The 24,787-nt window shown below is 45.2% G+C and overlaps 1 protein-coding gene across 1 annotated transcript in view; it reads right to left on the reverse strand.

The window, feature by feature from the left end:
* Positions 1 to 24,787, reverse strand: part of LOC141051008 (uncharacterized) — a 407,743-nt gene that overhangs the window by 118,208 nt on the left and 264,748 nt on the right. The window contains 1 exon segment of the mRNA XM_073547784.1: positions 19,639 to 20,514. Within this exon segment, the coding sequence (XP_073403885.1) occupies positions 19,639 to 20,514 (876 nt within the window).

The following is a 24,787-nucleotide window of genomic DNA, read 5'->3' on the forward strand; positions in this document are numbered from 1 at the left end:
CCTGTACAGTGAGGCCTCATTATACCCCTGTATAAGGATCTAGTGACGCAGTGTAGACTGTTTTTCAGCATTGCTCTTTCCTCAGATTGTCAGCTCTTGTGATCAGGCTCTGATTCCTCGCTTCGGTCTCTCCTGTACAGTGAGGCCTCATTATACCCCTGTTTAAGGATCTAGTGATGCAGTGTAGACTGTTATTCAGCATTGCTCTGCACTCAGATTGTCAGCTCTTGTGATCAGGCCCCTGCTCCTCGCTCCGGTCTCTCTTGTACAGTGAGGCCTCATTATACCCCTGTATAAGGATCTAGTGACGCAGTGTAAACTGTTATTCAGCATTGCTCTTTCCTCAGATTGTCAGCTCTTGTGATAAGGCCCCTGCTCCTCGCTCTGGTCTCTCCTGTACAGTGAGGCCTCATTATATCCCTGTATAAGGATCTAGTGACTCAGTGTAGACTGTTATTCAGCATTGCTCTTTCAACAGATTGTCAGCTCTTGTGATCAGGCTCTGGTTCCTTGCTCCGGTCTCTCCTGTACAGTGAGACCTCATTTTACACCTGTATAAGGATCTAGTGAAGCAGTGTAGACTGTTAGTCAGCATTGCTCTTTCCTCAGATTGTCAGCTCTTGTGATCAGGCCCCTGCTCCTCGCTCCGGTCTCTCCTGTACAGTGAGGCCTCATTATACACCTGTATAAGGATCTAGTGACGCAGTGTAAACTGTTATTCAGCATTGCTCTTTCCTCAGATTGTCAGCTCTTGTGATCAGGCCCCTTCTCCTCGCTCTCGTCTCTCCTGTACAGTGACGCCTCATTATATCCCTGTATAACGATCTAGTGACGCAGTGTAGACTGTTATTCAGCATTGCTGTTTCCTCAGATTGTCAGCTCTTGTGATCAGGCTCTGGTTCCTCGCTCCAGTCTCTCCTGTACAGTGATGCCTCATTATACCCCTGTATAAGGATCTAGTGACGCAGTGTAGACTGTTATTCAGCATTGCTGTTTCCTCAGATTGTCAGCTCTTGTGATCAGGCCCCTGCTCCTCGCTCCGGTCTCTCTTGTACAGTGAGGCCTCATTATACCCCTGTATAAGGATCTAGTGACGCAGTGTAAACTGTTATTCAGCATTGCTGTTTCCTCAGATTGTCAGCTCTTGTGACCAGGCCCCGGCTCCTCGCTCCGGTCTCTCCTGTACAGTGAGGCCTCATTATACCCCTGTATAAGGATCTAGTGACGCAGTGTAAACTGTTATTCAGCATTGCTCTTTCCTCAGATTGTCAGCTCTTGTGATCAGGCCCCTGCTCCTCGCTCCGGTCTCTCCTGTACAGTGAGGCCTCATTATATCCCTGTATAAGGATCTAGTGACGCAGTGTAGACTGTTATTCAGCATTGATGTTTCCTCAGATTGTCAGCTCTTGTGATCAGGCTCTGGTTCCTCGCTGCAGTCTCTCCTGTACAGTGAGGCCTCATTATACCCCTGTATAAGGATCTAGTGACGCAGTGTAGACTGTTATTCAGCATTGCTGTTTCCTCAGATTGTCAGCTCTTGTGATCAGGCCCCTGCTCCTCGCTCCGGTCTCTCCTGTACAGTGAAGCCTCATTATACCCCTGTATAAGGATCTAGTGACGCAGTGTAGACTGTTATTCAGCATTGCTCTTTCCTCAGATTCTCAGCTCTTGTGATCAGGCTCCGGTTCCTCGCTCCGGTCTCTCCTGTACAGTGAGGCCTCATTATACCCCTGTATAAGGATCTAGTGACGCAGTGTAGACTGTTTTTCAGCATTGCTCTTTCCTCAGATTGTCAGCTCTTGTGATCAGGCTCCGATTCCTCGCTTCGGTCTCTCCTGTACAGTGAGGCCTCATTATACCCCTGTTTAAGGATCTAGTGACGCAGTGTAAACTGTTATTCAGCATTGCTCTTTCCTCAGATTGTCAGCTCTTGTGATCAGGCCCCTTCTCCTCGCTCTCGTCTCTCCTGTACAGTGACGCCTCATTATATCCCTGTATAACGATCTAGTGACGCAGTGTAGACTGTTATTCAGCATTGCTGTTTCCTCAGATTGTCAGCTCTTGTGATCAGGCTCTGGTTCCTCGCTCCAGTCTCTCCTGTACAGTGATGCCTCATTATACCCCTGTATAAGGATCTAGTGACGCAGTGTAGACTGTTATTCAGCATTGCTGTTTCCTCAGATTGTCAGCTCTTGTGATCAGGCCCCTGCTCCTCGCTCCGGTCTCTCCTGTACAGTGAGGCCTCATTATACCCCTGTTTAAGGATCTAGTGACGCAGTGTAGACTGTTATTCAGCATTGCTGTTTCCTCAGATTGTCAGCTCTTGTGATCAGGCCCCTGCTCCTCGCTCCGGTCTCTCCTGTACAGTGAGGCCTCATTATACCCCTGTTTAAGGATCTAGTGACGCAGTGTAGACTGTTATTCAGCATTGCTGTGCCCTCAGAATGTCAGCTCTTGTGATCAGGCCCCTGCTCCTCGCTCCGGTCTCTCTTGTACAGTGAGGCCTCATTATACCCCTGTATAAGGATCTAGTGACGCAGTGTAAACTGTTATTCAGCATTGCTGTTTCCTCAGATTGTCAGCTCTTGTGACCAGGCCCCGGCTCCTCGCTCCGGTCTCTCCTGTACAGTGAGGCCTCATTATACCCCTGTATAAGGATCTAGTGACGCAGTGTAAACTGTTATTCAGCATTGCTCTTTCCTCAGATTGTCAGCTCTTGTGATCAGGCCCCTGCTCCTCGCTCCGGTCTCTCCTGTACAGTGAGGCCTCATTATATCCCTGTATAAGGATCTAGTGACGCAGTGTAGACTGTTATTCAGCATTGATGTTTCCTCAGATTGTCAGCTCTTGTGATCAGGCTCTGGTTCCTCGCTGCAGTCTCTCCTGTACAGTGAGGCCTCATTATACCCCTGTATAAGGATCTAGTGACGCAGTGTAGACTGTTATTCAGCATTGCTGTTTCCTCAGATTGTCAGCTCTTGTGATCAGGCCCCTGCTCCTCGCTCCGGTCTCTCCTGTACAGTGAAGCCTCATTATACCCCTGTATAAGGATCTAGTGACGCAGTGTAGACTGTTATTCAGCATTGCTCTTTCCTCAGATTCTCAGCTCTTGTGATCAGGCTCCGGTTCCTCGCTCCGGTCTCTCCTGTACAGTGAGGCCTCATTATACCCCTGTATAAGGATCTAGTGACGCAGTGTAGACTGTTTTTCAGCATTGCTCTTTCCTCAGATTGTCAGCTCTTGTGATCAGGCTCCGATTCCTCGCTTCGGTCTCTCCTGTACAGTGAGGCCTCATTATACCCCTGTTTAAGGATCTAGTGACGCAGTGTAAACTGTTATTCAGCATTGCTCTTTCCTCAGATTGTCAGCTCTTGTGATAAGGCCCCTGCTCCTCGCTCTGGTCTCTCCTGTACAGTGAGGCCTCATTATATCCCTGTATAAGGATCTAGTGACGCAGTGTAGACTGTTATTCAGCATTGCTGTTTCCTCAGATTGTCAGTTCTTGTGATCAGGCTCTGGTTCCTCGCTCCGGTCTCTCCTGTACAGTGAGGCCTCATTATACCCCTGTATAAGGATCTAGTGACGCAGTGTAGACTGTTATTCAGCATTGCTGCTTCCTCAGATTGTCAGCTCTTGTGATCAGGCCCCGGCTCCTCGCTCCGGTCTCTCCTGTACAGTGAGGCCTCATTTTACACCTGTATAAGGATCTAGTGACGCAGTGTAGACTGTTATTCAGCATTGCTGTTTCCTCAGATTGTCAGCTCTTGTGATCAGACCCCTGCTCCTCGCCCCGTTCTCTCCTGTACAGTGAGGCCTCATTATATCCCTGTATAAGGATCTAGTGACGCAGTGTAGGCTGTTATTCAGCATTGCTCTTTCCTCAGATTGTCAGCTCTTGTGATCAGGCCCCTGCTCCTCGCTGCGCTCTCCCCTGTACAGTGAGGCCTCATTATACCCCTGTATAAGGATCTAGTAACGCAGTGTAGACTATTATTCAGCATTGCTGTTTACTCAGATTGTCAGCTCTTGTGATCAGGCCCCTGCTCCTCGCTCCGGTCTCTCCTGTACAGTGAGGCCTCATTATACCCCTGTATAAGGATCTAGTGACACAGTGTAGACTGTTATTCAGCATTGCTCTTTCCTCAGATATTCAGCTCTTGTGACCAGGCTCCGGTTCCTCGCTCCGGTCTCTCCTCTACACTGAGGCCTCATTATACCCCTGTATAAGGATCTAGTGACGCAGTGTAGACTATTATTCAGCATTGCTGTTTCCTCAGATTGTCAGCTCTTGTGATCAGGCCCCTGCTCCTCGCTTCGGTCTCTCCTGTACAGTGAGGCCTCATTATACCCCTGTATAAGGATCTAGTGACACAGTGTAGACTGTTATTCAGCATTGCTCTTTCCTCAGATATTCAGCTCTTGTGACCAGGCTCCGGTTCCTCGCTCCGGTCTCTCCTCTACACTGAGGCCTCATTATACCCCTGTATAAGGATCTAGTGACGCAGTGTAGACTATTATTCAGCATTGCTGTTTCCTCAGATTGTCAGCTCTTGTGATCAGGCCCCTGCTCCTCGCTTCGGTCTCTCCTGTACAGTGAAGCCTCATTATACCCCTGTATAAGGATCTAGTGACGCAGTGTAGACTGTTATTCAGCATTGCTCTTTCCTCAGATTCTCAGCTCTTGTGATCAGGCTCCGGTTCCTCGCTCCGGTCTCTCCTGTACAGTGAGGCCTCATTATACCCCTGTATAAGGATCTAGTGACGCAGTGTAGACTGTTTTTCAGCATTGCTCTTTCCTCAGATTGTCAGCTCTTGTGATCAGGCTCCGATTCCTCGCTTCGGTCTCTCCTGTACAGTGAGGCCTCATTATACCCCTGTTTAAGGATCTAGTGATGCAGTGTAGACTGTTATTCAGCATTGCTCTGCACTCAGATTGTCAGCTCTTGTGATCAGGCCCCTGCTCCTCGCTCCGGTCTCTCTTGTACAGTGAGGCCTCATTATACCCCTGTATAAGGATCTAGTGACGCAGTGTAAACTGTTATTCAGCATTGCTCTTTCCTCAGATTGTCAGCTCTTGTGATAAGACCCCTGCTCCTCGCTCTGGTCTCTCCTGTACAGTGAGGCCTCATTATATCCCTGTATAAGGATCTAGTGACTCAGTGTAGACTGTTATTCAGCATTGCTCTTTCTTCAGATTGTCAGTTCTTGTGATCAGGCTCCGGTTCCTCGCTCCGGTCTCTCCTGTACAGTGAGGCCTCATTATACCCCTGTATAAGGATCTAGTGACGCAGTGTAGACTGTTATTCAGCATTGCTCTTTCCTCAGATTGTCAGCTCTTGTGATCAGGCTCTGGTTCCTCGCTCCGGTCTCTCCTGTACAGTGAGGCCTCATTATACCCCTGTATAAGGATCTAGTGACGCAGTGTAGACTGTTATTCAGCATTGCTGCTTCCTCAGATTGTCAGCTCTTGTGATCAGGCCCCGGCTCCTCGCTCCGGTCTCTCCTGTACAGTGAGGCCTCATTTTACACCTGTATAAGGATCTAGTGACGCAGTGTAGACTGTTATTCAGCATTGCTGTTTCCTCAGATTGTCAGCTCTTGTGATCAGACCCCTGCTCCTCGCCCCGGTCTCTCCTGTACAGTGAGGCCTCATTATATCCCTGTATAAGGATCTAGTGACGCAGTGTAGGCTGTTATTCAGCATTGCTCTTTCCTCAGATTGTCAGCTCTTGTGATCAGGCCCCTGCTCCTCGCTCCGCTCTCCCCTGTACAGTGAGGCCTCATTATACCCCTGTATAAGGATCTAGTAACGCAGTGTAGACTATTATTCAGCATTGCTGTTTCCTCAGATTGTCAGCTCTTGTGATCAGGCCCCTGCTCCTCGCTCCGTTCTCTCCTGTACAGTGAAGCCTCATTATACCCCTGTATAAGGATCTAGTGACACAGTGTAGACTGTTATTCAGCATTGCTCTTTCCTCAGATATTCAGCTCTTGTGACCAGGCTCCGGTTCCTCGCTCCGGTCTCTCCTCTACACTGAGGCCTCATTATACCCCTGTATAAGGATCTAGTGACGCAGTGTAGACTGTTATTCAGCATTGCTGTTTCCTCAGATTGTCTGCTCTTGTGATCAGGCCCCTGCTCCTCGCTCCGGTCTCTCCTGTACAGTGAGGCCTCATTATACCCCTGTATAAGGATCTAGTGACGCAGTGTAAACTGTTATTCAGCATTGCTGCTTCCTCAGATTGTCAGCTCTTGTGATCAGGCCCCGGCTCCTCCTCGGTTGTAGTCTTACCATATATTGTGTCATTTTTTGTTAATGTCCTTTGTGAGTTAGTAAATGCTGCGATATGTGTCGGTGCACTTGATGCATCCTGATCCTGATGCAAACGCAGGTCCATGCATCCCTATGTTAAGTATATAAGTATAGGGATCTAATCTGGATCAGGTTGCATCAGGATTGCTACACATCACAACACACCGTACCAAAACACTAGTGGGCTGTATCATACCATGCTGGGGGGACTATATACCATGCTGGGCTGTATCATACCATGCTGGGGGGGGCTATATACCATGCTGGGCTGTATTATACCATGCTGGGGGCTATATACCATGCTGGGCTGTATTATACCATGCTGGGGGGGCTATATACCATGCTGGGCTGTATCATACCATGCTGGGGGGGCTATATTCCATGCTGGGCTGTATTATACCATGCTGGGGGGCTATATACCATGCTGGGCTGTATTATACCATGCTGGGGGGTCTATATACCATGCTGGGCTGTATTATACCATGCTGGGGGGGCTATATACCATGCTGGGCTGTATTATACCATGCTGGGGGGCTATATACCATGCTGGGCTGTATTATACCATGCTGGGGGGCTATATACCATGGTGGGCTGTATTGTACCATGCTGGGGGGCTATATACCATGCTGGGCTGTATTGTACCATGCTGGGAGCTTATATACCATGCTGGGCTGGATTATACCATGCTGGGGGTGCTATATACCATGCTGGGCTGTATTATACCATGCTGGGGGGGCTATATACCATGCTGGGCTGTATTATACCATGCTGGGGGGCTGTATACCATGCTGGGCTGTATTATACCATGCTGGGGGGCTATACCATGCTGGGCTGTATTATACCATGCTGGGGGGCTATATACCATGCTGGGCTGTATTATACCATGCTGGGGGGGCTATATATCATGCTAGGCTGTATTATACTATGCTGGGCTGTATCATACCATGCTGGGGGGGATATTTACCATGCTGGGGGGGCTGTATACCATGCTGGGCTGTATCATACCATGCTGGGGGGGCTATATACCATGCTGGGCTGTATCATACCATGCTGGGGGGCTATATACCATGCTGGGCTGTATTATACCATGCTGGGGGGCTATATACCATGCTGGGCTGTATTATACCATGCTGGGGGGGCTATATACCATGCTGGGCTGTATTATACCATTCTGGGTTGTATTATACCATTCTGGGGGGCCATATACCATGCTGGGCTGTATTATACCATGGTGGGTTGTATACCATGTGTTGCTGGGCTATACACTATGCGGCTGTGTTATATACCATGGGGGGTACATTTTACATTATATTCTATAAGGGGAGGCTGTGTTATATAATATGGGGGGGCTACATTATATTCTATGGGGAGGTGGGCTGTATTATATTCTATTTGGGGCTACTTTATATTCTATAGGGGGCTGTATTATATTTATTATATTCTATGGAGGGGCTACATTATACTATATAAGGGGCTGCGTTATATCCTATGAGGGGGTTGCCATATATTCTATGGAGGGGCTGCATTATACTATATGGGGGGGACTGCATTATATTCTATGGGGGGTTACATTATATTCTATACAGATATTATATCCAGCCCTGCATAGACTCAATATTAGATAACAAATAGCAAATAACTTTGTTGCCCTATGAAGGGGGGGGCCAAAAAATTTCTTGCACAGCGGCCCCTGCACTAGTGTGAACACAGCCCCACTCATGCAGCCCCTAACCAGGAGCCCCCATACATGCTCCCAATACATTTTATTATCATTACCACACTGTAACATAGGGCACAAGCCCTTCTAGTGAGGCGGGAAAGATCACTGTATGACAGAGCAGCATGCGGACATAGTCTATATTATGTCTGCAGTCTGTTCCCATACAGCACATCCCTTGCTTCTGAGCATGCTCAGTGCCACAAAATGGATTCCTGCACACGGAAGCACATGGATCGGTGTTGTCCTGGATCCGTGCTCCATAGAGCTCCATGTTAATTCCAGACGTGTAGCCGCGGATCCGTGCGTCTCCCTGTGCCTGCGTGTTTTTCAGATGACACAAAACTGCAACAAGTTGCGTTTTTGTGCATCTGAAAAAATATGCAGACACACGGATCTGTGGGAAAACGGTGACAACTGGATGGTCCCATCTGTCACCACTGAAAGTCAATGGAGAGGAGAACGAATCGGTGTGCAGCCAAAATATGCAAGTGTGACACCAGCTTACCCCTATATAATGATTGGAACTGGACCTAGATCTCTCCACAGGTTTTACCTAAAATCACTTTATCTTCCCCTACCCTTAGGGCTCATACTCACTTGTGAGAGACGCACGTGATTCTCGTGAAAGTCTCACGCATGGAAACCTGGCACTGCCACCGGCACTGGGACTGGAGCGTGCGGCTGCATAGAAATACATGTAACCAAACGCTCCGGTCCGAGTGCTGGCGGCAGTGCCGGGTTTTCATGCGTGAGACTTTCACGAGAATCACGTGCGTCTCTCACAAGTGAGTATGAGCCATTAGCAGCAACAGCTGCCGCCGTCTATCCTCCTCCCTGTAGTGTTGTCCTGAATCCTCCTGGCCCTGCATTCAACGGGATCGTTACATAGCGGCACTATCGCTGTAATGGAGGAGTTAACGCCCCCATTGGCCGCAATGCTACTAACGCATCCAAAATCGGCATGATGTGTTACTTCATGACACCCCCACAAATGCTGCAGACCGCGTTCCAGGGGGCGCCATGAAGTAACGCATCATGCCGATTTTGGATGCGTTAGTAGCATTGCGGCCATAGGAGGTGTTAACTCCTCCGTTACAGCGTTAGTGCCGCTATGTAACAATCCCGTTGGACGCAGGGCCATAAACGCAATGTGAACCTGGCCTAACACTATGAGATGATATACCAAGCAATGTGTGGAGTCTCTCCTCCTACACACACCATATACTGTATGTATATGCCATGGATGAGGGGCCAGGAAAGTGTAGCTTTATTTGGGACTAAAGGTAACGCACAGGTCATTGCAGATGATGATGATGATGACAATGTGCTGCGTCCCTCCTCTTACACATAGTCACCCACCATATATGCCATGGAGGAACTGGCAGGATATATTTGGGACTGAAGGGTTAACTCACGTGCATTTATTCACATCTCCTCCTCTCCTGACTGCTCCTCCGCCCCAGATGAGTCACAGTCAGGATCCACTGCTTCCAGACGCCAGAGAAAAAAAACAAAACAGCTCGTTCACCCTGCAGAGCCGGCTCATTTCGTTCACAGCAGGGAGCAGGCTCTTTGTATCGGATCGTTCACGAACGACACATCACTACTCAGTATATACAGGACTGTGCTGGCTGTCCTGGTGCTGCTGGAGGAGCGGAGTCCAGGCAGCGCACATAGGGGGCACGTTCCCGTAGAGCGACCACTTGCTCAGGAGACTTCAGAGCATTTACATAGAGATGTACCAGCTCCATAATCACCAGGTTTTGCCTCTTTATTGTGAGGTTTTTCAGACCCTCATTCATGAATAGTCTTTCTTGTGGTGGCAATGTTTCAGCTCACAGACCCTTCCTCAGGCATAATATAGACAGAAAACCAGTATAATATGAGAAAGTCTAAGGGGCTCAGCAATCAGAAAACTGTCTGACAGAGAACATTTATAGCGTGAGGTAAGGGGGAGCCAGAATCTACAGGAAAAGCAGCTGTGGTTTATATAAGAACGTAACCAAGGAACACCCAGCATGGAAATACACTGCTCAAAAAAGGGAACACTTAAAACGGTGTATATTCTGACTCCTCCTGATGACTGCAAGTCCCAAGTGTTCTATCAGCTTCTTAGATAATTGTATAACTTGTACTCACAAAACCAGGCATCCTCAGATAGTTTTAACTCCACTGGCAATGCAACTGTAGAAAGACCAGGAGAAACGATGCTGATTTCTTCCAAAATCTTGTATTAGTTTACAATGGACAGTAGGTAAAAAGGGGTAATTTGTACAGGGGAGTACACATGCGTTTTGAGTAATGGCTGCTGTAGGCTAAACTGAAGAAGGGAGGAGGAACCTAATACAGAGCTCAACTACAGGAGGGACATAGGGACAATTTTCACACAGTCTAATTCTACCTAGCAACAGGGAATTTTGCTGATTGGAGGAAGAACAAAACAAAGAGAAATATGCATTACAGATTGTTCCCATTCGTGGTACACAACACTCCCCATCTGAAATCGTCAGATTTCATAAGTCCTTGTGCGAGATAAGGAGACTCTGTCCCTTGACATCGTGAAACCTGCAATGAGAGGAGAAAAGAAAAAACAATGCAACACAATGCAGAAATCAAGTCCATACTTGTAGTAAAAACGTAGAGCTTGAATAAAAAATGAAAAATGAGTCCTATAGAAACCCATCTTCGGATTGGGGAAGCCACAACATGCCAACTCTTCCACCAACCCAACAGTAGAAGTTCCAGTCCATAAGGGGAAGTTAAAGTTCAGTTGGGTTCTGATCCTGTGTCCTAGCACAGCAGTAGCATGCGAAGGTATGCTCCCCGCCGTGGCAAAGTCCAGTGACTAAGATACATTCATGTGACTCCTGTTCGAAGGAGCCAGCAAACTGAAGCACTTGGAGAGGTTCCTGCAGCTGTAGTCTTCATAGATGCATCGTAAGAAACGTAGACTTGTCTCTTGATGATGGTTGAAAGGATCTTTAAAGAACTACGGTGCAGGACTTGGGGTTGCTGTAAGGCCTTTAAGGACTTCTTCCCCGTCTCCCACCTTTGCTGTCTCTGAGATGGTAACATAGTGTTCCTGTTGATGCCCTGAGTAGCGAGCTGTCTCAGTGATGCCCTGCCTTGAACTGCAATGGGTGTTTTGAAACCCAGAGGACCGTGGATGCTGTTTTGAACAGGCGAGGCTCCTCGTTCGATAGGAAGTTCAACACAGGGTGATGCTTGAGAAGTGAACATGCCTTGTTCGACATCCGGCAGTATGCTGAAGCTGCATTGTGTGGGGCAAACGCTAGCACCATCGGTAAGAGGAAGGCTGTTGAGAGAGGGGCTCTCACTCTGAGCACTGAAGTCTAGCATGGATTCGGCTTGACCTGGTTTGTGATGGAGATAGGCGTCAAAGGTTGAGAACTCAGCAGATACTTGCTTTGAATCCTTTGGCAACTCAGTCTTTGTGGGAAGGGAATGTGAGGGAGCTACCCAGCTGTTATAGTTGACATTGGTGGGTTTGATGCTCGTGACCCTGATGATCACCTTGTCTTCCTCTTTTGGTGGTGAGTTGTCCTTTGTTGTAGGACCGAGTGTTGTTCTCTCAAGGTTGTAGTCTCGAAGATAATGCAGACTTGAATTGTCAGATGGTTGTTGCTGACATTTAGTGTCATTTAATTTCTCCTTCGTCCAGTAATGGCCTGGGTCTGGCAGGGGGGAAAAGCCATGGTTATCTGACGTGATAAGCGTTTTGTAAGAGGAGATGCTGCTAGGATCCTGTGTCTGGTCGCCACAGACATTGCTGATGATAACCCAGCCTAGCTCGAGGCGCTGAGCATACGGTTCATTGAGTAGTCCATGGATTTGTTGATGCATCCTGTGCAGTCGTATAATGTCTCTGCCGAGGAGAATTAGGATGTCTGCCTTGTCGTCCAGGGGTGGCATCTCTTTGGCTATCATTCTGAGGTGAGGATGTTGAAGAGAGACTTCTGGCATTGGGATTTCCTCCCTGTTGAATGGAATTTGGTTACACTCAACAAGCGTGGGTAGTGGTATCTCCATGGCGTCCTTCTCAAGAGAAGTTATTATGAGGCCACCGGCCCTTCTTCCAGAGGTTTTTATAACGCCGCTGCAGGTGCCCAAAGTGTAAGGATAGATGTCTCCTTTTAAGTCGAACAAGTCGAAGAGTTCTGACCTGACCAGTGATTTGCTGTTCTGGTCTTCCAGACTAACGTACACCTTGACTGCCTTCTCTGGATGACCCTTGGGATACACCCTTGCTAGGCAAATCTTTGCGCAGGACTTGTCTCGAAGACCTTCTCCGCAGACTTCGGTGCATGAGGAAGATACCGCAACTTGGCTTGTCGCTTTGTCTGAACTCTCCCCGCCATGGCTTGTGGTGGGAGAAGGTGTAGATGCAGAGTCGTACTGTGATGGATGGAGCGCTTGTACATGGTCTTCGCTGTTGCACTCTAGACACTTGATGGCGATGACACAGTCAGTACAATAAGTCATGAGAAAACAAACTCAGAATCGCCTAGATCCGTTGAAGCGTTCCTGAGTTATGACCTCATAAAGGGACAGTGGTCAAATTGTAAAAAATGGCCCGGTCATTAACGTGCAAACCACCCTTGGGGCTTAATGCACCCCATGATCCTGTTTGCCTTGGCAGCCGTTGCCAGGCACTGGCTGCTCCAGGTAAGTTTATCATTAACTAGGATCCCCAAGTCCTTCGCCATGTCAGATTTACCCAGTGGTTTACCGTTCAGTGTGTAATGGTGATATTGATTCCTTCTTCCCATGTGTATAACCTTACATTTATCATTGTTAAACTGCATCTGCCACCTTTCCGCCCAAGTTCCCAACTTATCCAGATCCATCTGTAGCAGAATACTATCTTCTCTTGTATTGACTGCTTTACATAGTTTTGTATCATCTGCAAATATCGATATTTTACTGTGCAAACCTTCTACCAAATCGCTATTAAATATGTTGAAGAGAATAGGTCCCTGTCAGGAGCCCCGCACTGCATTTGCTCACTGAGCCAGTGCGGGTGTCCTGAGTACAAAGACAGTGCTCAAAGATACCTGTGGAGCAGGGCAGCAGCGGTGACGATGCGTGCTTCAGAGTATCAGGACCTGAAGCACATGACTGCTGGGGGCGTGGCCTAAGCTCCACAGATCTAGGAGCTGCAGGGAAACTCCTAGAAAGGTAACTACAGGACAATGTTACCAAGGGGCATAGACAGAGACAGAAACCAGATGAAGCCAGGGTCAAAACACAAGATAGCAATACAGTACCAAAGGTACCAAAGGGTTAGACAGAATGGATAGTCAGGACGTAGCAATAGGTCAGAAAACCAGAACGAGCAATAGACGGTACAATAGGGACAAACTGTAACGGAGTAACAATAGCCAAGCCAGGAGGTCAGAACCGGAGAAGACAATAGTACCAAAGCGAGAGACGGAGTACAGAGTGAGGGAACAGGCCAGGTCATTCACGGGAAGCAAACAAGCAACGCAGAATACACGCACACCAGGGGTCAGACACACCAGAACAACAGTATAGCTGACAGAGAACCCTGGTAAAGTGAGTATAAATACCCCTCCCAGATCCAGAAAGAGGCCACGAACACTTAACCCTGTGAGTGCAGGGCAAGAACCCTGTTCAAACCATGACAGTCCCAACACCGACCCCTGCGGTCCCCCTCTGGTCACAGCGACCCAGTTAGAGAATATACCATTTATAACCACCCTCTGTTTTCTATCACTAAGCCAGTTACTTACCCATTTACACACATTTTCCCCCAGACCCAGCATTCTCATTTTGTGTACCAACCTCTTGTGTGGCACGGTATCAAACGCTTTGGAAAAATCAAGATATACCACATCCAATGGCTCACCTTGGTCCAGTCTATAGCTTACCTCTTCATAAAAACTGATTAGATTAGTTTGACAGGAGCGATTCCTCATAAACCCATGCTGATATGGCGTTAAACAGTTATTCTCATTGAGATAATCCAGAATAACATCCCTCAGAAACCCTTCAAATATTTTACCAACAATAGAGGTTAGACTTACTGGCCTATAATTTCCAGGTTCACTTTTAGAGCCCTTTTTGAATATTGGCACCACATTGCTATGCGCCAGTCCTGTGGAACAGACCCCATCGCTATAGAGTCTCTAAATATAAGAAATAATGGTTTGTCTATTACATTACTTAGTTCTCTTAGTACTCTAGGGTGTATACCATCCGGACCTGGAGATTTATCTATTTTAATCTTATTTAGCCGGTTTTGCACCTCTTCTTGGGTTAGATTTTTGACCCTTAATATAGGGTTTTCTTTGTCTCTTGGCATTTCACCTAGCATTTCATTTTCCACCGTGAATACCATGGAGAAGAAGGTGTTTAATATATTAGCTTTTTCCTCATCATCTACAACCATACTTTCCTCAATTTTTTAATGGGCCTACACTTTCACTTTTGATTCTTTTACTATTGATATAGTTGAAGAACAGCTTGGGATTAGTTTTACTCTCCTTAGCAATGTGCTTCTCTGTTTCCTTTTTGGCAGCTTTATTTTTTTAGATAAAGAATTTTTGTCCTTATAGTTTTTTAGAGCTTAAACGGTACAATGCTGCTTTAGTAGTTTAAATGCATTCTTTTTACTGTTAATTGTCCCTCTTACTATTGTGTTTAGCCACATTGGGTTTTTCCTATTTCTTGTCCTTTTACTCCCACAAGGTATAAACCACTTACAGTGCCTATTAAGGATGTTCTTAAACATTTCCCATTTATTTTCTGTATTCTTATTTCTGAGGACATTGTCCCAGTCAACCAGATTAAGGGCATCTCTAAGCTGGTCAAACTTTGCCTTCCAAAAGTTCAGTGTTTTTGTGACTCCCTGACATGTCCCCCTAGCGAAAGACAAGTGAAACTGTACAATATTATTCTCCAGCATGTGTCTCTGCCTCCTCTACTCCTTCCACCCGGGCAAACTGTTTTAAGTTTGCAGCCGCTTCCATACGCCGCTGACTTACGGCGTTAGCTTTCTCAGCGTCCTTTCTGGCCACGGCACCATCTTGGATGGTGCCAGTGTCTCCTGCACCTGCGTCCTTTCACCTTCTCAAAGTCATCTCCCCTCCACCGGGCTCCCGATCGACACCTCTCAGCTCCCGGGACCTTCAGCCAGCAGGTATGGCACAATTTTCAGCAATCAGCGGTGCCTACGCAGGATAAAAATAGTAATAGCAGCGGGAGCGCTCTCCTATGCATCCGCTCACATGGCCAGCTAGCACACGCCGCTTTATTTAAATAATTTAAAAAACAGCATGTGGACCCCCTCTATTCTTGATAACTAGCCTTGCTGAAGCTGACAGCTGAGGGCTACAGCCCCCAGCTGTGATTTTTGCCTGGCTGGTTAGCAAACATACAGGGGAACTCATACCATTATTTTAACGATTTATTTACAGCGCAGGAGCGGATGATGAATAATCCCATCCGCCACTCCTGCTCTCACTGTTATTAGCAACAGCAGGTATTAGATGATTGGAGCAGTTGTCCCATCAGCCGACACTAGTGACCGGAGGTAAACTTTATACCTCCGATCACAGCTGTGCGCTTACACTGTCTTTTGACAGTGTGGGAACCGCGGCTCTCTGAACTGCGGGGATGATTTCACCGCCGATCAGAAGTGGTGTTTGCATGACATCATGGCAAACACTGGATGTTTGGGCCCACCATTCAAGTGAATGGGGTCCGGGTACGGTTCCGGTACCAGAACTTTTTGTAACTGTTTGGCTGAACTCGAACATCCAGGTGTCCGCCCAGCTCTAATAATGACAACCCAAAACATCCAAATGAACCTGATCAAAAGTTCACATACCCCATTTCTTATTGCCCCCCTTCAACATCAATGACAGCTTGAAGTCTTTTGTGGTAGTTGTGGATGAGGTTCTTTATTCTCTGATGGTAAAGCTACCCACTCTTATTGGCAAAAAGCCACCAGTTCCTGTAAATTTCTGGGCTGTCTAGCATGAACTGTGTGCTTGAGATCTCCCCAGAGTGGCTCAAAGATATTGAGGTGAGGAGACTGAGATGGCCACTCCAGAATGTCACTGTTATGCTGTAGCCAATGACAGGTCGACTTGGCCTTGTGTTTTGGATCATTGTCATGTTGGAACATCCAAGTACATTCCATGCGCAGTTTCCGGGCTGATGAGTGCAAATTTGCCTCCAGTATTTGCTGATAAGATGCTGCATTCATCTTTCCTTCAAGTTTGACCAAGTTTCCTGTGCCTTTGCAGCTCACACATCCCAAAACATCAGCAATCCACTTCCATGCTTTACAGTAGGAATGGTGTTCCTTTCATCAACTACCTTTTCCCATAGATCCATTGACAATTCTTTTGCTTTCTCCATGACTCACAATCCAGAAATATCATTGGCTGGAAAAAAGATGCAAGAGTCTGTCTGGAACCCAGAAACTCATTCAGCTTTTATGCAAACACACTGATTACAAGCAAACAGTTCACAGGTGAGAATGTTACCTTTAGTAGCTATTCAAACCCATTTGTGTCAACTTCTGTGCATGTTATCAGGCCAAAATCACCAGGGTATGTGAATTTTTGATCATGGTCATTTGAATGTTTTGAGTTGTCATTATGATTTAAAAAGAGAAAACACAGTAGTTTGACAATAACTACTGAGGTCTCATCTCCCGAGGTCTTGGTGCCGAGATCTCCATCTGCGCATGTGCCGGCCACCGGCAGCCATTTTCTCAGAGTCCACCGCACAGTAAACCATGGAAGTGCTGGGGCTTTCACAAAATGTCAGCAGAGCCCCCGCACCATTGAACACCCGCAGCGGCTCAAACCGGAACACCCCCTCATCCCAACTTGCGGCCTGCAGCAGCGCTCCACTCTTACCTCAACCAGCAGCAACCTTGGGACCTGCTCCACCTTGGCCGATAAGGTATATCCACATTATAAGACGCACCCCCATTTTCCCCGCAAATTTGAAGGAAAAAAAGTACGTCTTATAATCCAAAAAATATGGTATATGTTGATTTTTGAGTTTCTTTCTTCGGATGGTCAAGACTCTGAAATGTTGACCCTTCTTATAGTTTAAATTGATATTTGTAAATTGAAGAATGGTTGTTGGTTACCTCTTACAGTTTATTGCACTGTTATCTTTACAAAACAGGAATGTAGGATGACAGAACAATGATATTTGCTGATATGCTGATTAAACATTATACCAGGCCATGCAGTTTGTTGACTTGCAAACATTGAAGGATAAACTAAAGTAAATAATAAAACAATGCAAGTTAATTTCATCACCTCTTCCTCTTGACCTGTGAATAATGGCTTGAAGAACAATTTTGAACTATAAAAAGGGGATATTCCTTTGTAAGAAGAGACATCCAAATATCCAAGGCATCCAAACATCCAAGAGATCAAGAGATCCAAAGAACCAAACACTCTTTACAAAACCACAGCCAGGAACACTCTACAAGACAGAAGCTAAGACATCATGTCTCCATCACAAGGGACATAGATTTGACATTCTACAGGATGTCAGCATAAGGGACAACAGTCCCGACTCAAAGAATTCAAGTCTGCTCCGTTGACCATCACTGAACCCATGGATACGTTTGGAGCAGTCAGGATGTGGACCCACCGGTCACCTGAGCCGCATGGATACATTTGGGAAAGCCAGGATTGGGACTGACCAGTCACCTGTTTCCATGGAGACGTTCGGAGAAGCCAGGTTGTGACCCACCGGTCATCAGGCCTTGCACCTCAATTGACTCAGCTTCCTATGCTTGTCATTAACGTCTCTCTGTGCCTGCTACATACAGGTGGGGGTAGTCGGCCCTGGAAGCTTTGATGTCACAGTCATTCTTGTCCCGGCGAGTCAGCTGAAGGGTGAGACGCTATAATTTTGGCACCATCTTGGGTATTTTGCTGTGACTGTTCTATGTTTTATTTACCTGTTTTTTTGGTTCAATAAAGTATTGCCACACTGTTTTACCTTACCCTGTGTTGTCTGAGTAATATTACGCCCAAGGTATAAGGACAGCAGGCGTTCGGTGGGATGAGCCCTGGTCCATGGGGTTTTAGCTAGCGGTCTAGGGCACCTGCTCACCCCCCGTGTCTCCACAAGTATTATTACAGTTATTCTAATCTTATACACAGAACATTTAAAGGGAACAAGTCACATGATTATTGTTGCCCAAGGACAGAATGAATCAGTGCCTGAAGACATGATTGCAGTTAGGTATTTTTTTTAGTATGAAGAGATGGCGGGGAAAGAAAAAATAAGTCTGCTGCTGCTTCTCTCAGCCCAGCTCTTAGCAGTGGACAAATCTTCCTACATAAAGATATGGGAGAGACAGGTCTATCATTAAGGCTGGAGTCACATTAGTGTATGGCATCAGATGCGAGAACATCGGATGCGATATGCTAATGACCCACTTCTGCTCTGCAGCAAGCATGATCTGAGTGTCAGTGCTCTGTGCTTCGATCCTCTTGCATGACAGGATCGAAGCACAAAAAAGTAAGAGACGGAGAAATTAATTTCTCCATCTCCTCCATTGCCGGTGTCCGTGGGAATAGCACTGCACTCGGTTGATATCCAATTGTAGTGTGATCTGATTCTCGTATGCAATCGCAGCATGCTGGATTGCACTCATTCGATTACTTCGCAAGTGTGTGAGATTCCGAAGAGCAGGAAAAAGTCGCAGTGAACTCTTCTTTGTCGGCCATTTGTTCAAATGTTACTCATGCTGCCTTTGGTTTCGGAAACATGAATAATTTAACGAGTTCACTTTAAAATTAAGCTTATACTGTATATATAAACGTGAAACCGCCATCAATTTTTTATTCATCACAGAAAAACTGATGACAATTCTAACCAAAACTCTGATGACAATGATCAAAAGAACAGATGAAACTCAGACCACAATAAAATCACTGACGTCTAAATTAGCGTTTTTTGCCATGCTTGCGAGAAGATATCCAGCCTTCATGGGCCAATATTCCTGCATTTCAATTTTTTGTGACAAGAAATTGCTGCACTTAGAAAGAGCGGAGGAGGCCCAACATAGAAATAGATGGGTGTCTATAATAAAGTGGCCAATCAGTTTATAGTTGCTTTATTGCCATTGTTTATTGGTAATTGCTGATATTTATTAATCATTTAGTGCCGTAAATTGTTTTTCATTTCTCTTATATGACAACATGTGAATTTATATTGATCGTAATTTGCATAAATTGCCAAGTAAATTATTTAAAAGAAAGTATCTACCTGCCTGTGATTTTTCTTAGTAAAAAAATTAAATATGTAAGAAAATTTTCCACACATTCTGAAAATGAAAATTACTTCTCCCCTGTATGAATTCTCCAATGTGTAACTAGATTTCAAGTGTTTGTAAAATATTTCCCATATTCGAGGAGAAAAATGACTACTCCCTTGAGTGAATTCTCAGATGTCTATTAAGAGTTCTTTTCTTTTGAAAGTATTTCCCACATTCGGAACATGAAAATGGCTTCTCCCCTTTGTGAATTTGCTGATGTTTAGTAAGACAAGATTTTGTTGTACAACATTTCCTACATTCGGAACATGAAAATGGCTTCTCCCCTCTGTGAATTTGCTGATGTTTAGTAAGACGAGATTTTGTTGTACAACATTTCCCACATTCGGAACATGAAAATGGCTTCTCCCCTGTGTGCATTATCTGATGTTTAGTAAGATCAGATTCCACTATAAAACATTTCCCACATTCGGAACATGAAAATGGCTTCTTCACTTTGTGAATTTTCAAATGTGTAGCAAGATTTGTATTCTGACTAAAACATTTCCCACATTCTGAACATGAAAATGGCTTCTCCCCTGTGTGAATCCTCTGATGTTTAGTAAGATCAGATTTCTTTATACAACGTTTCCCACATTCTGAACATGAAAATGGCTTCTCCCCTGTGTGAATTTTCTGATGCTGAGCAAGAGATGATTTGTCTGAAAAACATTTTACACATTCTGAGCATGAAAATGGCTTCTCTCCTGTGTGAATTCTCTGATGTTTAGTAAGATGAGATTTAATTATGAAACATTTCCCACATTCTGAACATGAAAATGGCTTCTCCCCTGTGTGAATTTTCTGATGCTGAACAAGAGATGATTTCTCTGCAAAACTTTTTACACATTCTGAGCATGAAAATGGTTTCTCTCCTGTGTGAATTCTGTGATGTTTAGTAAGATCATACTTCGAATTACAACATTTCCCACATTCTGAACATGAAAATGGCTTCTTTCTTGTGTGTGCTCCTTGATGTTCACCATCCCTTTTGTTATATTTATTTTTCTTAACAAGGATTAGAGGTATGTCTGGTGTAATGGGATGCTCTTCAAAAGTATCAGGTGTGATACTAGGATCATTTGCATTAAAATCTGAAAATATCAGGTATTTCTCTGAGATCATGGTCCAGTTATCTGCCAAAAAAAAGGTATATTTTTTCCAATAAACTATGAATCATTATTAATAATTAATCTTGGCTTACTCCTGAACAGCTTCCTGCCTCATCCCATGCTTAGATGACCAGCTGCCTCACACTTCTCTGCATGACCACCTAGATTATTTTTTTACTTCATAAACCGTAAAATGCCAGTCAGCGGCTATTTCCTGTTTCACAGGGACTCCCTGCATGCCTGACTGGAGTTGGCTTCAGTGCATAGAGGTGGGAGGGATTATGGGCGTGAGGAGCAGTGAATATTTATTTATTTTTAGCAGCAGGGACAGGGGTTAGCTGCAGCAGCCGGCTCCTGCCAACTGTGAGCCGCTCATCCACCACTGCCACTCCCTCACCTCCTCAGCCACAGCAGGTACATCCGGACTGTAAGACGCATCCCAAATTTTTCTCCAAATGTTTGGAGGAAAAAAGTGCATTTTTTAGTCCGAAATATACAGTACTTTATTTTTTGCTAAATCGGATATTTCTGAACACAGCGATATCAAATATGTGTATTTTGTTTTTTTCAGGTGGGTTTTTTGAATTTTTGTGTTTTTATTTATTTTTTAAACTTTTTTTTAAATCTTTGTACTAGCTTCAATAGCCCCCTTAGGTGACTTGCTGCAATCACCTGATTGCCTGTGCTACACATAACAGGAATTCAGCACTGCTATGGATAGCAGAAATCGCAATCTCCTATGAACACCGGTCGAGAGGTGGATCTCAGATCCATTTACGGCTGTTAGAGGCACATGACAGGTGATCAGATCAGGTGTTATGTGCCAGGAAAGATGCAGGCTCAGCGTCAAAGCCCACATCGATGGCATGGACACGACTTTTGACATACCTAGGTTGTAAAAGGGCTAAACTACTTTTTGTTGCCTTTCTCCCCTAAGGAAGCTGCTTTTCTTTTCAGCAATACACTTGGAGTCTCTCCTCATTCATGCCTTTATCTGGCACTAATATGTACCCTCCATTGATTGCCTCTTTATATGGTCCCTATAACAAACTTTATTTGTGCAATCCTTTATTTCACATCCACCAATGGTAATATATTATTTTTATATTTGGTTATTTTGGTAGACAACACAATTAATACTTTCTGGTGCTCTTTAAATTTATATTTTTATTAATATTTTTTCCTTTTTTAATTGTGATATTACAACTATTTTTCATTTATGTATTTTTTTATTACTTATGCATGATAAGGGCTGTTGAGTTGCTTTTCTGGCATTTTCTTGATATTTTGTACTTATTTCAACATTTAATTGGCTTTGGTATGGTACACTGTGAGGTTGTTATGATATGGATTTACAGTCATGGCTGAAAGTGTTGCCACCCTTGAAATTGTTGCAGAAAATGAAGTATTTCTCCCAGAACATTATTGCAAGTACACAAGTTTTGTTATAAACATACTTAACAGAAAAAAATGAAAACTAGACATAATTTTATACAAAACTCTCAACATGAGCCTGACAAAATTGTTGGGAGCTTCAGCTTAATATTTGGTTGCACAAAATGCACACCCTTTGGAATAAATAACAGCAATCAATCGCTTCCTATAACAATTAACAAGCTTCTTACACCTCTCAACTGGAATTTTGGAACACTCTTCTTTTGCAGACTGCTCCAGGTCTCTCCACAGTTATCAATGGGATTTAGATCCAGACTTGTTCCTGGCTTCTTCAGAACTCTCCAGTGCTTCTTGGGTGCTTCTTGAAGTTTGCTTGGGGTAATTGTTCTGCTGAATGACCCATGACCTAGGACGCAAGCACAGCTTTCTGACACTGGTCACTAAATTGCAACCTAAAATTCTTTGGTAATCTTCAAATTTCATAATGTCTTGCACACAGTCATGGCTAACAGTGCCAGAGGCCACAAAATAACCCCAAAACATCTTTGAACCTCCACTATATTTGACTATAGGTACTGTGTTCTTTTCTTTGTAGGACTCATTCCACTTTCAGTACATAGTAGAATGATGTGGTTTATCAAAAAGCTCTGTCTTGGTCTCATCTGTCCATGAGACGCTTTCCCAGAAGGATTTTGGCTTACTCATGAACATTTTAACAAACTGCAGTCTAGTTTTTTTATGTCTCTGTATTAGCAGTGCGGTCCTCCTATTTCTCCTGGCATAGAGTTTCAAATGTTGATGGATAGTTCGTGCTGTCACTGATGCACCCGAGCTTGCAGGACAGTTTGAATTTTGTTGCAACTTCATTGGGGCTGCTTACCACCATCTGGACTATCCTGCATTACAACCTTTCATTAATTTTTATCTGCCATCCACGTCCAGAGAGATTTGCTACAGTGCCATGAGTTGTAAACGTCTTGATTATGTTGAGCACCATGGACAAAAGAACATCAAGATGTCTGGTGATGGACTTGTAACCTTGAGATTGTTGATATTGTTCAACATTTTTGATTCTCAAGTCCTCAGACATTTCTCTTCTCCTCTTTCTGTTCTCCATGCTTAGTGTGAGACATACAGACACACAATGCAAAGATTGAGCCAACTTTTCTCCTTTTTATCTGATTTCAGGTGTGATTTTCATATTGCCCACACCTGTTACTTGCCACAGGTTAGTTTGAACGAGCATCACATGCTTGAAACAACTTTGCTTACCCACAATTTAGGAAAGGTGCCATCAATTTTGCCTGGCTCCTTTTGGGGGTTTTGTGCGAAATGATGTACATTTTGCCTTTTTTATATGTTTTTTTGCGTTGTTCCAATATATATCTATAATAATAAATGCCCTGAGCAGCTTCCGGTTGTAACAACTTCCGTCCAGTTGTAACCGGTGATGTCACCGCACACCTCTTTCCATGTTAACCCTCAACACACCACTCCTCCTCAACACACACACTCCGCAACACACACTCCTCTCACCTTTCACCATCTCCACTCACGTCCACTCACTCTTTCGCTCCACATACGACCCCTTCTCTCACTCAGTCTCTCATACTCACGCCGTCATCGCCGCTAATCCACGATCCCCGACATCTTCTTACGCCAGCGCCATCCTGGATCCAGACGTCCTCCACGCCGGCGACAGGCTCTTGCGGCGACGCCATTTTGAGTATCGTGAAATCCCGCGATACTCAAGATGGCGTCGCCGCAAGAGCATGTCGCCAGCATGGATGCTGTCGGGATCCAAAATGGCGGCGGCGAAATCTCGCGAGATTTCGCCGCCGCCATTTTGGATCCCGACGGCATCCATGCCGGCGACATGTTCTTGCGGCGACGACATTTTGGATCGGCGAAATCCCGCGATACTCAAGATGGCGTCGCCGCAAGAACATGTCGCCGGTGAGGACGACGTCGGGATCCAAAATGGCGTCAGCGAAAAATCGTGAGATTTCGCCGACGCCATTTTGAATCCCGACGTCGTCCACGCCGGCGACATGTTCTTCCGGCGACGCCATCTTGAGTATCGCAGGATTTCACGATACTCAAGATGGCGTCGCCGCAAGAACATGTCGCCGGCGTGGAAGGACGTCTGGATCCAGGATGGCGCCGGTGGAAGATGTCGGGGATCGTGGAGCAGCGGCGATGACGGCGTCAGTATGAGAGACGGAGTGAGAGAAGGGGTCGTATGTGGAGTGAAGGAGTGAGTGGACGTGAGTGGAGATGGTGAAAGGTGAGAGGAGTGTGTGTTGAGGAGTGTGTGTGTTGAGGGTTAACATGGCAAGAGGTGTGATGCTATCGCATCCTCCCGATGCGATAGCATCGGGCCATAATCTAGTAAAATAAATAAATGTGTATAACAAAACATGTGTAATTGCAAACATTTTCTAGGAGAAATACTTCATTTTCTGGAACAATTTTGGCCATGACTGTATATCTGTCTGGACTTATTTATTTCACCTAGGGATCCATTAGTGCCTATACTGTAATATTGGTATGTATTTGATTGCATTTCTTGAATCCTGAGGGATCTAATAGTATCTATTATTCTATATATTCATTATTGTAATAAATCATATTAATACGTACATATGGATCCATATGTATCTATGGGGAGGCTTTGGTTTTACTTGTTTTTAATCTTGGTGTTTAATAAAATATATTTGGTTTTGTACTCTTAGGTGTGCACCTTTTTCTGTATTGCTTTTTTCTGATAGTATTGAAAGGGTTAACAATCCCTCAAGAGGAGGAGAATAGAAACTAATCCTTCTAAGACAGGAGACAAAATGAGCACTATATCTTGAGGCTTGAAGAGACGGATCTCATGTAAGTCGGTCAACACTTTATA

This window comes from Dendrobates tinctorius, unplaced genomic scaffold (assembly GCF_039654945.1).
Source record: "Dendrobates tinctorius isolate UK_male_01 unplaced genomic scaffold, ASM3965494v1 ptg000155l, whole genome shotgun sequence".
Classification (NCBI taxonomy): Eukaryota; Metazoa; Chordata; class Amphibia; order Anura; family Dendrobatidae; genus Dendrobates; species Dendrobates tinctorius.